A 14,546-nucleotide genomic window follows, 5' to 3' on the forward strand; every position below is an offset into this window, starting at 1 on the left:
ATTCTACCTGCTGCAGAGGCGTAACTGAAGTCACTTATTGGTTATATAAGCAGTGTTAGATTGTGATTGTGTGTGATTCACTCCCTTTTAAGTATTGTCTAGGACTAGTTATTTATGTGCAACCACCCATTGGCATTAGATTGTAAGTTGCTTGGAGGCAAGATCAGTGTGGTATTTTGTGCATCCCTAGCACCGAGCTCTGTTTCTTGGACATTTCTTAGTCTAGAACTGAGATTTCACTGGTGCAGGGGACTCATGGTGAAGACTGTCCTTCTACTGATGCATGAAGATAACTGTTGTAAAACTCTGTCTGAGAGAATTGTCTGGAGGCACTGAGAAACTAAATGACTCACCCAGGATCACACAGCCAGCATGTGGCAGAGGCTCTGAATATAGCAAGCAATTAGTTACTATTTAATGAAGAATGGGCAAACATATCCATGTACTGACCTTTGCCTCTATCTAGTATAATTAGAACTCAACAGGCTGACATTTTAAGTCCAAACTGATTGCTCCATCAATGAGAATTTTACCTGAATGATTCCTGAAAGCAAAGTTACTGACATAGCAACTTTTACTCTCATGGCATCTCTTTCCTCTGTGCCATTGGTTGAATTGGCACCTCCTCCACCAACGTACATGTCATCAGGAACTAATCGGACTGCCACTCCGCCAATCATCAGGCTGATCACGGCAAAGGGCCCTGAAATAGTGACATATCCAGGGGTTAATACAAATTTATTTCCCTTGAGTCCAAGGAAATGGTTTTTAATTGTAATTAATCTACTTTTAGGCAAAAGATGCTGTTTTATTGCTTCAAGAAATATCTTTTTTATGTCATATAGCAGCTATTGGTATTTTAACCACTAGCCTCATAGTTAAATAGTTGTGTGTGTGTGTGTGTGTGTGTGTTTAGTGTGTGTGAGAGAGAGCCAGAGAGAGTGAGAGCAAGAGTGAGGGAGAAAACGAGTGAGAAACAGACAGAGAAACAGAGAGAAAGGAAAGAGGTGGGGTGGTAGTATACATTATTCTGAAAACCTTGCCTATCGAGGCTAATATCAATTATATATATATATATAGGCTTAAATCAATTATAGAAGGAATATGTATTGTGTATATATATACACACAAATAGATATCCATATATGCATACTTAATAAATGCTTATTGACTGGATAACTCATATAGGGCCTATAACAGAAATATAGAGTAATAGAATCCTAAAGTTCACAGGAACCTTTTACTGGACGTGGACTCTTGCCTAACCTTTCTCTGATGAATGAAACTAGCAATAACTTTACACCTTCATAGTAATTGGTGCTATGTTTTAGCCCTATGGCTTTAATTTTAAAATCTATATGTATAAAAACTTTGTATTATGAAATTAAATTTTTATCTTGTTTTACATATTTCAACAAATTGCCCTTCTATATGATGAAATTGACCCTGAATTTTTCAAAGGCAGTAAGAGTACTTGGGTTGAATTTTGAGACCATATGAAAGTTTCCACAAAAAGTACCATACTGGTCTTGCTGAATATTCAAGAATAGAGGTATACAATTAAAAACTGACAACAATCTTATTGAAGATAAGTACTATAGTACTTATAAAATAGAAATATATATTATCACATCATATATTTATAAATAGAAATATATTTATGATATATAATTATACTACATTATACAACTATATGACATTATATAATAGAAAATATATATTATGCTATTATATAAAATGGAAAATAAAATTTCTCGATGATCAAATGTAAACTTTTACCTATGGAGACATGCCTGGATGTGCCAAAAAAACAATATAGGATAACAGGATAAAAAGAAGAATACAGGCCAAATACTGGAGGCACAGCTGCCAACATTGCAAAAGCTAAACCTAGGGGATGCAAGAAAAAAGAAAAGAAAAGAAAAAAAAACAGTCATAAAATTATCCCCAATGAAATAATTGTAGCTGTAAGAGAAAATCCAAGTCTTAAAAATCTAAATATTTCATGAGTATCCTGCTCTAAAAAAATTCTCTATATGAACAATTAAAATAAAAAAACAAATACTTTTAGGAGTGATTTTTTTTCTAAAAGAACTCATTATAATATTTTTTCAAACAATGAGGTCTTCTAGTCTGTTTTAATTTATTCAACTTACAAGGAAAAAAAACTTAACACATTACTTTAGGAAGATATCTGCTTTGTAAAGTGAGTTCCCCTTATACAGTGTTACAAGTTAGGCTTTGAAGAGAGTTGTCAAGATGATTAAAATAATTAGACCACCACTCTGTCAAATACCAACAGATTTTAGTTCTCAAGAAGAATTCTAAGGAAAAAAAATATAACTGACCCCTGTAATGGAAATGCAAATTTAAAGATCTTCCCTGCCCCTAGGCTAAAGTGCACCTGGAGCCTGGGGTGGGAGGCTTGTTTTTCAGTTGATACTTTTTGATTGGCCAGTGGGTCCAAAAGGTTGTTACATTCTCTGAGCCAGAAGAAAGCTATATAAGCCCTGTGTAGCTTTGTTTTGGGGGCTCACTTTGAGAAGTATTCTGTGATTTGATATGGATTATGGGAAGCCATTGTCCAGAGCCCCCCGGCTTTGAAAAACCCAGATGTTGAAACCCAGATGTTGATTTGGTATGGATGTAATGGTCGGACAGTTTGGAAAGTTGTCTACTTGATCTGTTTCTGTCTCGATACTTCTGCCTGTATACTTTGAAGTTCGGGGTGCTGACCTTTTTCCCCTGAACGAGGTAAACGATATATGTTTGACTGATTAAAGTATTGTTCTTCCATTTAACCCTGCTTCTCCTTATCATTACCTAGTATTGGGGTAGATGTTTCAACTCTGGAATTCTCACTTTCCATTCTCACCTCTGTTAGCATCCTTTTACCTTATTAGTATCTTGATAGACACACCCTACTTTTCATCCCTAGTCTTACCAACTTCTTCTCCCTTGTTAGATTTTTCTGTTATTCTTGCAACTGGACTCCTCAAGTCCCCTCAAATTTCACTCGTTCCTTTTCACATTCCAAAAGTGTTCAGACCTCCTTCTTTACAATTCCTTTTCCTGATCTTATTATTTCTGAACTACTGAGATTGTTCTATTAAATACATGATAATGTAGTTTCATTCCTGAAATCTTGAAAACATTTTCTATTCACTGGTAATTCAGCTATGCTTTTATTTGCTTGCTAAATGAATACTTAGAACTAGAACATTTCCTTCATAGTATATATGACTTTGGAATATTTTCTTGAATTGTTTTATCTTTTTTTTTTTTTTTAGGGGGGAGAGGCAAAGCAATTCGCGTTAAGTGACTTGCCTGAGGTCACACAGCTAGTAAGTGTCAAATGTCTGAGGCCAGATTTGAACTTAGGTCTTCCTGACTCCAGGACCAGTGCTCTATTCACTGTGCCACCTAGTTGCCCTGTTAGATTTTTTAAAATATAATTTGCATTAAAGAGTTGGGAAAAAAGAAAACAACCAAAATCTCAAAGACCTCTCAAAGTACATCCCTATGTATAGCAAGTACTCAACAGGTATCAGGTGATAGAATGCCTTGGTATAGCTCTGGGTAAGACCTGGGTCTACCTGTCAAGTTTTATCGCTATGGAATCAATATTACCAAATACCATTTCCCCATTTCCTACTATCTTGTAACTTTGGGAGGATTAGTTGTTTTTTTTTAAATACTATAAATTTTACCTTCACTTATATCAGCAGTTACATGTATTCAGATATATAAACAAGAATAAAAGAAAGGAAACCTAAAACAAAACCCCAAAGTGATTGTACATTACTGTATATAACCATACACTTCTGTTTCTTGTCAATTGTGTTTTTTTTTTTTTAAAGCAATCGGGGTTAAGTAACTTGCTCAAGGTTACATGGCCAGTTATCTTGTCAATTGTTAAAAGGAATAAAAGATGTATATTAACTTTGTCAGGGTCATCATATATATTTGACATAAATTTTCTACTGTTAATATTCTCTTTACGTAGCTATAGTTAGTATTATCTTTATACAGCTGTAGTTAACATTGTCTATATAGCTGTAGTTAGAATATATATTTTTCTTTTAAATATGCTTTTTTAACCTCCCACAACTTCATAGATGTGTAGAGTCTTCAGTGAGGAAGCTCCTTCTAACAATGTAGATGTGAGACTTTTCAAGTCATGATCCCATAAAGAGTAGTTTTGTGACTTGCCCAGGGTCACAAAGGCAGTGTAGACATTTATATATGTATGTATTTATACACACATGTGAGTACATACATACCTGGATATATGCATACACAAAACATCCATATGCATATACATACATATTTACACACATACATACACATTTATCTATTTATCTATCTATGAATGAGGTACATGCTGAGGCAACTGGCGACACAGTTCCGCCAACTTCCTCAGCAGGTGCTATAGCCCTTATTTTCTCAGAAAGCATGCTATTGAAGATGACTGAAGAGCCAGAAAACAAAGTTCTCATTGCCAAAGTCATTGTCATTGTCAAATTGTTAACCATCAGAAATGGATATGTTTTTATCAATGGAAACAACAGAAAAGAAGCTATATTACCATGTGCCATGCCATGGAGCCCCAAGGACCACAATGGTCCTTTCCATCTGATTTGCAGTTGAAACATCACATGTGTGTTGTCTCCCCTTTCAATACACTGAGGGTAGAGGCTACCTTTTTCATTTGTATCCCCAACAATGAGTCTAGTGTTTTGCACACGTTAAGTGTCTAGAAAATGCCTTTTCATTTATTCATCTTTGATTCTGAGGTTGCCTCCCTAGCTACTATGTCATGTTCCATCTTCGCTGTTCTTTTTTCACAGAGTGATTTTCAAAAAAGTTTTTAGGGGTAGTTAAAAAAAGTCATGAGAGTGGTACAAAATACGGTTTATGCATGACTAAAAATTCTAATGGAACATACAAAAAGAAGGAAGTCATGTATTTTAAAAGCAGGCAGTTATTTGAGATAGCAGAATAAACATGGATTGTGTTTTACTAACCTTGAGGAAGATGTAACACTCCTGTACTTATACCTGAGACAAAGTCCCCAAACACATATTCCCTTGGCTTATAAGCTGGCAACCACTTACATATGGGCAAGAACATATAGATAATATTCCTTATTTTCTTAGGAGTACAGCTGGAAAAGACAAGAGAGAGACAAAAGACAAATTAGTGATATATAACTTAAAATTCACAATAGCAGGCATTTCCTGCTCTGTAATTATTCTTTTACAATAAAATCATCACATAACTTGGGCTCTGGATAACATTCCCATCCTTAACAAGTTAGAGAACTGAAAGATTTGTCTTTTAGATCCATTTTCTTTATGACGGAAGCTGAATTAATGCTATAATCAAAGATCTGTAGCTGACTCTGAAAAAGAGTAAAGGTTTCATTCAGAAGCCAATGAGAAATATCATAAGAGAAGCCTGGTAAACTAAACTCAAGTCTTGAATAAGCTAAGCTGAAGACGCACATGCTGCATATTTTTCCATTCAGGAGGGAAGGTAGAAAAGCATGTCCAAGACAGTTTGGTAACATGAAATGAGGACACAAGACTAAAAGAGGTTGTTTAAGGTGTAAGAGAAGGAAACCTAATCTATTGTCCTACGCAGAATGCATCCTAGGTGAATTTGTCAAGTAGATATGAGACTTGCTCTTTTTAAGTCAAGATTGCAATTGGCCCTAAAAGGAATCAAGTAGAAGAATGTGTAGGGACCAGTGTGCATCTGTTACCACCACTATAAGACTTAAAATCCAGGTACCATTTTGTCAATGTGTTGATATTATTGGTATATAGAAAAGGCATGACATTTTGATTGTTCTGTGAATTGCGTTTTGTGCAGTGTGCCCTCTAGTGGTTAACTGTATCTATGAATTAAATAAAGGGTATTCTGGAAAAAACCGCTAACCTAGAATCCTAGATCTCTGAGCTGTAAAACAACTCAAGAGAGATCATCTGATCTAGGACAGTAGGACATTTATTATCTTCATCTTACAAATGAGATAACTAAGGAGCACCAAGGTAAAATGACTTATCCAAAATCATACAATTAATAAGTCTGACCTTATCTCCATTCCCACCTTTTTGTGCTGTATTTGTGTCTAGACAATGTATATTTTTAATCTGTTTCTTTTTCATGTTTTTAACACCTTGTATCTGACCCTATAATTATTGTGAAGCTAAATGGTCAGGAATCTCTAAAAAGTGCATGTTTTTAATTATTTTTCCTTTTTTCTCTATGTTCCTTTTTATAATTCAGATTCATTATACAAATAAAATTTGTATTTTATATCATTCCCATGATCCATTTTTTTATTTCATAAAAACTTTTTACAATATCACTCTCAGAACCCAAGTCTTCCTCCTCCTCCTCCAGTGCTACTTTTAAAATAACCTGCTGCCTATCACTTCACTTGAATTTGTGAATTTAACTGAGCAGAAACATGAAAAATAAAAATCATACCTATTTCTATTTCTCCTTTTAATTTTGGATGTGCTTGTCTACTTTATAAAAGTTTAAAAGGATCCTAAATCCCTTCACTAATAGGACTGACTATCTTTATTACAAATACAAAAGCTACATAATTTCTTATACATCCTTTTTCTATTTCTTTAAAGAAGTTAAAAAGTATTAGAACAGGATACATCCGTTAGAATTATTCACTTCTATTAATTAAATGTTCCTATGTACAAGAAAAACAATTAAAATTCTATTCCTTGCCACTCACACGAACAGGAACAATTCTCCAGTACTAATTTTTGAGGTAATGAGGGATCTGATGGGCCCTGGAGATGCAGGACCATTAAGACAGTAACAAAACAGAATCAGAACTAACTTTTCTGAGTCCTGTCTTTTACTTCTCACCAAAAGGTCTTCTTAGCTTGAAGATTAGTTAGTAGTTATCCCACTGGAACCAATTTGGGGCTTGAGGAACTGAGATTTTGACTTAATAAGGTGTCAGTAAAAGACTGGAATTTATTATTATTTTGGCAATGAACTATTTCTTTTTGTTTGCTTATTTTCCTTGGTATTATCTGGGTTTATTTTCGCAATAATGTACTAACATGTACTATTTGAGGCAAGTCTCAGAACTAATAGAAACATTCCAGGGAACTTGCATCTTGCCTGCTTGACTCTTTCCTACTTTCTGACAATAAATGTAGGTCTGTAATTGAAGATGTAAACAGTGATTATCAGTCAAACTAGGAAGCAATAGTATACCACATTTTGTGGTATACTGTAAATAGTTTTTTCAGGACAAAATTTGCTAAAGGCTATGTTAGTATCTCTAGGCTTGTTAACTGCCTAGGTAAAGTGTTTCCCAAAATTAGGGGTTCTTTTATTCTAGGGTTCTTTGGTAAAACCTAAGGATGCTACCAAAGGGTGAAGAAGTTAGGGAAAGGATGGGAAAACAGGCTTAGCCGGGAAATTCTAGGGAGAAAGGGAGCAGATGGGGAGAGATACTTTGACAGTTCAGAAGTACAGAACCCAGTTGTTAACAAACTCTTACACATAGGCAAGATGTAGTAAACACTTGACATTTGTTTAGTCATATTTTACAGGTATTGGAGGTGGATGGATCAGAAGCTCAATCAAGTTCCTGCTTTTACTCCACCATCTTGGCTCCACCCCCTCCAGTAAACACTTGATAAACAGTCATATTCAAGATGATTATTCAAGTTCTGCCTCGGACATATAATGACTGTGGGACTTAATCTTTAAATGCTCTAGGCAACTTTCGAAGAGCATAATTTGCAGAAAAGATGGTGACCTACACTGGTAGAGAAAGTTTCCTCATCTGGAAATTGCTTTTGACAATGAAATCACAGGCCTGGTCCTTATCACTTGTCACTCAGACAGTGAGTAAACATTATTAAGTGCCTACTATGTTCTAGGCATTGTGATAAACACCAGAATTACAAAAAGAGGCAAAAGATAGTCCTTGCCCTCAATATGCTCACAATTTAATGGAGGGACAAAAAATGAATATGCACAAACAAGTCATATAGGGGATAAATAGGAAAAAAAATGAGAAGGAAGACATTAGAATCAGGAGGGTTTGGGAGAGGCTTCCTGTAGAAGATGAGATATTAGTTGGGACAGCCAGAGAAGCCTGTAGGCAGAGATGAGGAAGGAGAACATTCCAGGAATGAGAGAAAGCTAGAGAAAATACCCAGAGCCAAGAGATAGAGAATCTAATTTGTGATACATCAAGGAGGCTGGTGTCACTGGATTGAGGAATACAGGGTGGGAAGTAAGGTGTAAGAAGGGTGGAAAGGCAGGAGGGGCGAAGTTATGAAGGGCCTCAGATGCCATTATCTTTATTCAAGATGCTAAAAGGAGTCACTTAGCTCTTCCCAACTTCAGTGTCCTAACTGTACCATGATGGGCTTGGGCTGGATCACCTCTAAAACGTCAGTTTATGTTCTTGTGTTTCTATGTGCCATTCATTATTCACATTCCCATACATCCAGCACTACCAAGAATAGCACAAATGGTTTTCTAAATTATGAGTATTCGCCACTCATTTGTCTTTCGTTCAACAAACAGAGCTTCTCTAGACCACAGGTCTTATATCTCACAAAGGCTTATTACAGACTATACAAAATACCTTTCCCCATACTCAGCGTACAAACACACTACCTTAAGGCCCGTTTTATCTTATCTCCAATAGGGTCAGAAATTTTGTCCTTCTTGTGTAGTTTCCCATGTAGGGCTGGATAGCTATAGATGGGCCGCTCCACACAATACGTTTGGGTTGCTACAAGAATTTCATTTTCTTGTGTGTGATCCAAGGTATCCTGGAAGTTATTCATTGTTTGTAGTAGACAAGCTTAGCTTGAATGTCACTGTGAAGGAAAAAAAAAGGGTAATTTAGATGACTGGGTGTGTGTGAACATAATTAGAAAAGTTAGGAGGAACCCTAAGATATCATCTAGGACAACTCCTCTTGAATACAAATATATCCAGCAACATAAGAAAGATATTTATGCTTCATCTTCCTAAAGCACGCAAGAGGTGGTAATTCCTCTTCCCCCTCTTGGCAGCCTGTTCCAGTGTTTAACAGGTTTTTTGTTTTGGTCAGGGAGCTTTTCAGTAAATTTATTTCACACTTCTCCCAATTGTCCACTTCTTTGATGACAAGGAAAGCAAATGGTTAGCATCTTCTTTATTACTACTTCATAAAATTTTTTTTGATTAAATTATTTATTTTTAGTTTTCAATATTCACTTCTGTAAGTTTTAAATTTTCTCTCCCTTCCTCCTCTCTCCTGTTCCAAGAAGGTTTGCAATCTGATATGGGATCTACACATACATTCCTATTAAACACACTCACGTTAGTTATGTTGCATAAAGAATTACAAGAATTGGAAAAACCATGAGAAAGAAAAAAAACACAAAATAAAACAAAACAAAAAAGAAAATATTCTCCTTCATTCTGCATTCCAACTCCATAGTTCTTTCTCTGCATGTGGCTGTATTTTCCATCATGTGTCCTTTGGAATTGTTTTAGGTCCCTGCATTGCTGAGAAGGGCTAAGCCTATCAAAGTCAGTCCTCCCATACTGTGACTGTTACTATGTATGATGTCTCCTGGTTTTGCTCCCCTCACTCAGCACAGTCTTTCCAGGTTTCTCTGAAGTTTGGCTCTTCATCATTTCTTATAGCACAACAGTATTCCATTACATTCACACACCACAACTTGTTTAGCCATTCTCCAATTGATGGGTATCACCTCAACTGGCCACCACAAAAAGGGCTTCTATAAACTACTACTATTCTTTACATCCTGAAGACTTCACCCATTAGCTCATCTTTTTTAGACTAAATGACCCAATTGTAGTGGCAACCACACTGGTATACCCAGGATGGCTGCTAGTACAGGTTCTCAGATCTGCTTTACTAGGAAAGAGCTGTTCAAGGGATCAACAATCTTTTTAAATTACATTCACTAGTTCAGGGGAAAAGTCAGCACCCTGAACTTCAGAGAAAATACAAGCAGGAAAAGACAGGGCTCTGACTGGCTGAATCAACTATACACTACATACATCCCTGAATCGAGAGAGCCTTTACATCTGAGCAGTTGGGGAGCTCTGAACATACAGACACTCAGAATCTCAACTAGAGAAGCACAAGATCCTTCTCATAAGCAAGCTCCCAAAGCAAAATACCAACTCAGAATATATATATATATATGTATGTATGTATATATATACATACATATATATATATACTTCTCAGAGACAGAAGCATTACAACCCTTTATGACTCAGTGCCTAAATAGAAATTAACAAAAGGTGTGAAAGCCTTCCTATAAGCAAGCCTCCCCTAAGTAAGCTTCCCTAAATGGACTCCATGTGAGGTCTATTAATGGGCAGGGAGATCTTAAATCCCATTAACATTACACCAATTTATTATTATTGTTTCTAATGATAATTAAGTCTTTTCAGGCTTTTTCAGAGTCATAACAATTATGGTGGAAAGTATAAATATTTTAGTAACATTTCACATAACATGAATTTTCTCTGTGCAAGAAACTTTTCTTGTTTCATTCTTTATACTTATCTAAATGACTATCTATACATATTTCTTGTTTTCCTCCAAATTTTCTTTTATTATGAGCTTGACAGACAACAAATACGAACTTTCCCATATATAAAGGATTGAAAAGAGGATTGTATAGGAAACAATGAATCTCTCTTACCAATAAATGGTATCTTTAGAAGTATATGCTAAATTTATTTTTTATTTTTGGAGGGAGAAGGGCAGGGTAATTGGGTTTAAGTGACTTGCCCAAGGTCACACAGCTAGTAAGTGTTAAGTGTCTGAGGCTGCATTTGAACTCAGGTCCTCCTGACTCCAGGGCTGGTGCTTTATTCACTGCACCACCTAGTCACCCCTCTGTCATTTCTTATGGCAAAATAATACTCCATTACTTGTATACAATAATTTGTCCAGCCATTCCCTAATGGATGGACACTTGCTTTGTCTCCCATTTTCTGATACCAAAAATACTGCTATCATTATTTTTGTACACACGGATCCTTTCCCTCTTTGATCTCTTTGGGGTATATGCCTACTGGTGGTATCACTGGATAAAAGGGTATGTACAGTTTAGTGACTTTTTTCAGCATGGTTCTAATCAAGCCACAGCTTGACCCAGAGTGCATTAGTATGACTGTCTTTCCACAGTTCCTTCGACAACTATCACTTTCTTTTTCAGCCTTCTTTGCTAAGCTGATAGGTGTGGGGTGGAACCTCAGAACTGTTTTAATTTTCATTTCCATTATTAGGGATTTGGAGAATATTTCACATGATTGTCGATAGTTTACATTTGTTCTTTTGAGAACTCACTGTTCATATCCTTTGATGATTTATTAATTGGAGAATGACTTGTTTTTATATATTTGTGTGAATCCCCCCAATTTATTTTTAATGTTTCATTATAAATCCTATTTTCCATTCCATTCTTTTGGAAATTTTCCCTTTCTAATTTTCCCATGGCCTTAAACTGGGTATTTGGGTAAGAGCTAGTGTATAGCACCTACTATGTGCCAGAAATTGTGTTAAAGACTTTACAAATATCTCATTTTATCTTCAAAACAATCCTGGGAAGTAGGTGCTATTATTACCCCCATTTTACAGATGTGGAAACTGAGGCAAATTAAATGACTTGCCCTGGGTTACATAGCTATTGTCTGAGGCCAGTTTTGAATTCAGGCCTTCCTGAGTCTAGGTCTATTGATCTATTGATGTATGCTTATGTGTCAGATTTAGTCTCAACTATTATGGACTACTATAATCTCAAGATCTTCCTATCCACATCGCCCCCCCCCAACCTTTTTAGTTAAATCTGTCTCTAGTCAATGTGTATTTTTAGTTTCTTTTTCCTTTGCATTTTTCTACCTGATATATGAAACTACAGATTATAATTTTGATGCTGAAGGCTCATTTATCTAATTTATCTAATAATATTTGTTATACTTTCTTCCAAGACAACTACACCTGAGCTAAACCAACTTGGGCACTGGGAGAATTTGGTTCATTATTCAAATATTTTAATTAATCACATGAATTGTGAAATTACATTTGTACTGGGTCCCAATTTACTTTTCAGTAATAAGTGAAGCACAGATATTCAGACCATAGGCAGTCCACTTAATACAGTACTTCTGCAACAACCTAAATGGATCCTGGATGAATCTTCCCTGCATCTATTTTTCTATCCCATTTCCTTACTTTTCAAATAGTAATGATTCTATAATGACATATAATGTTAAAAAGCATACAAATAATGTAAAGTTCTCCTACACGACAAGTCCAAAGAAAACGCCTGGAATGAGGCTATGGTACCAATGAGGCTATGATAGCTGTTCAGTTCAGCTAAACAATCTGACAAACATTTGTTGGGCATTTGTTTTGTGTAAAGCACTAAACAGGCACTGAGGATACAAAGATGAAAAATGACATAGCCCTGCCCTCAAGGAGCTTATGGTGTACTACAGGGACACAAGAAGTACACAAATGCATATAATACAAAACAGAAGAGGGATAAAACCAGCAAGTTAACAAGCATTTATTATTATTATTTGCTTTTTTTGGGAGGGCAATTGGGGTTAAGTGACTTGCCCAAAGTCACACAGCTAGTAAATGTGTCAGGGGTCTGATGTCAGATATGAACTCAGGTCCTCCTGACTCCAGGGCCAGTGCTCTATTCACTGTGCCACCTAGCCGGCCCCATTTATTATTTTTTTTAGATTTCTTTTTTTGTTTTTATTTCTCTATTCTCTCTTTTCTCCCACCTCCTCCTTCACCCATGGAGAAGGCAAACATTGTGACACCATTTATACATGGGAAATTATGAAAAATGTTTCCATATTAACTATTCAACAAGCATTTAGAAAACAAACAAAACAAAGGAAGGAGAATGTCAGATTGTACTAGGAAAATTTCTGGAAGAGAGAACATTTTTAGCTGGAGGATGGCTTCATGGGAGAGACAGATTTCAAACAGGTGAGCTCCGTAGGGAGTCCATTATAGCCATGGGAGACAGCCTGTATGACTGCAGAAAGACACAAGGGATAGCATGATACAGAATATCAGGGAACCAGTTTGGGTAAAGGATAGTGTCTATGAAAGAGAATAATGTGACATAAGGCTGAAAAAGTAGATTGGAGTCAGATTTCCAAGGGCCTTAAGCAACAGGCTATGAAGTTTATATTTTATCTTAGAGGCAGTAGGGAGTCATGTTGATTTTTGAGTAGGGAAGTGGCAAAGAAGAGACCTGTACATTAAGAAGACTATTTTGGCAGCTGTGTGAAGAGAAGAGACTAGAGGCAGAGAGACCAGGCTTGACAAATAGCCCAGGTGATGAAGCCCTGAACTAGTAGTTTGTAATGTGAGCAAAGATGAAATAAATTCAAGAAATATTATAGAGGCAGTTGACAGGACTTGGCCACAAATTAGATAAAGGGGTAATGAAGAAGGAAGAAGCAAAGGTGGTTCTACACGAATTACTGCAAAGCTGAAATAGGAAAGAAGTCATAGGGGAGATAGGGAGATGATTATAAGTTAGTCTTGGGAATTCTGACTTTGTGGGACATCAATACTGATATATTCAATAGGCAGCTAGAAAAGCAGAAATGGGTCTCTTAGTATAACATAAAAAATAAATGTATATCCTCCACTAAAGTACTCTCTGGATGCTTCATCAGGTGGCTTTGGGTTCTTGAAAGCTGTTTGTAGCCTTTTGAGATTCTGTCTAAAGATCTCTAGTAAAGGAGTCTGGTTGCCTTCTGCAGCAGATTTTTTGAACCAAGAACAGTTTGTAACTGTCTCTATTGAATTTCATCTTATTTGATAACTAGCTCATGAAAATCTTTTTGGATCTTAGTTCTATTGTCTAACATGTTACCTACACCTTCCAGTTTCACCTGGAAATCTAATAGGTATGTCATCATTACCTTCAAATAAATCATTGATAACATTTTTGAGCAGTTTAGGTCCAAGAATAGACTCTATGTTGTTGAGACTTACCTCCAAGTTGAAATGACCCTTTAATGACAAGTTAGGGCTGACTCAACAAGTTTCAGATCTATTTACATTTTATCAGCTAGCTCACATTCCCGAACCATGTCCACCAGACGACATGAGGGATTTCATCTAATACTCTGAAATGTAAATTTCAGAATACTTAATTTATCTTTGCCATTCTCTTGATCTTTTAGTCTGTCCCCATCCCCTGTTCTCACTATCCTCTACTCTGCTGTCAAAGTGATTTTATTAAGTCATAGGCCTCATAAAGCTATACTTCTCACCCTGATCTTCTCAATAAATTCCAATGACTCTCCATTATCACTAGATCAAATATAAGCTCTTCTGTCTGACATTTAAAACTCATCAAAACCTCACCTTATCATATACTGCTCCCCTCCATATATTCCATGGTCCATCCACCCCCTCGGATTTGTACTGGCTGGTCCCAATGCCTATATGTCCTCCTCACTCTCAC

The 14,546-nt window shown here is 36.1% G+C and overlaps 1 protein-coding gene across 1 annotated transcript in view; it reads right to left on the bottom strand.

Moving 5' to 3' along the window:
* The window catches only part of LOC138175957 (prestin-like), a 46,738-nt gene extending 37,886 nt beyond the window's left edge, over nt 1–8,852 (bottom strand). Inside the window, exons 1-4 of the mRNA XM_069106583.1 lie at nt 8,680–8,852; nt 5,028–5,167; nt 1,780–1,890; nt 534–703 (exon numbers count right to left, since the gene is read on the bottom strand). Coding sequence (XP_068962684.1) covers nt 534–703; nt 1,780–1,890; nt 5,028–5,167; nt 8,680–8,852 — 594 coding nt within the window. The remainder of the gene's footprint in view (nt 1–533; nt 704–1,779; nt 1,891–5,027; nt 5,168–8,679) is intronic.
* Between the last annotated feature and the right edge of the window lie 5,694 nt (nt 8,853–14,546).

Source organism: Petaurus breviceps, unplaced genomic scaffold (genome assembly GCF_028583685.1).
Source record: "Petaurus breviceps papuanus isolate PSGF00001 unplaced genomic scaffold, PetGlider_PUasm1.0 80, whole genome shotgun sequence".
Lineage (NCBI taxonomy): Eukaryota > Metazoa > Chordata > Mammalia > Diprotodontia > Petauridae > Petaurus > Petaurus breviceps.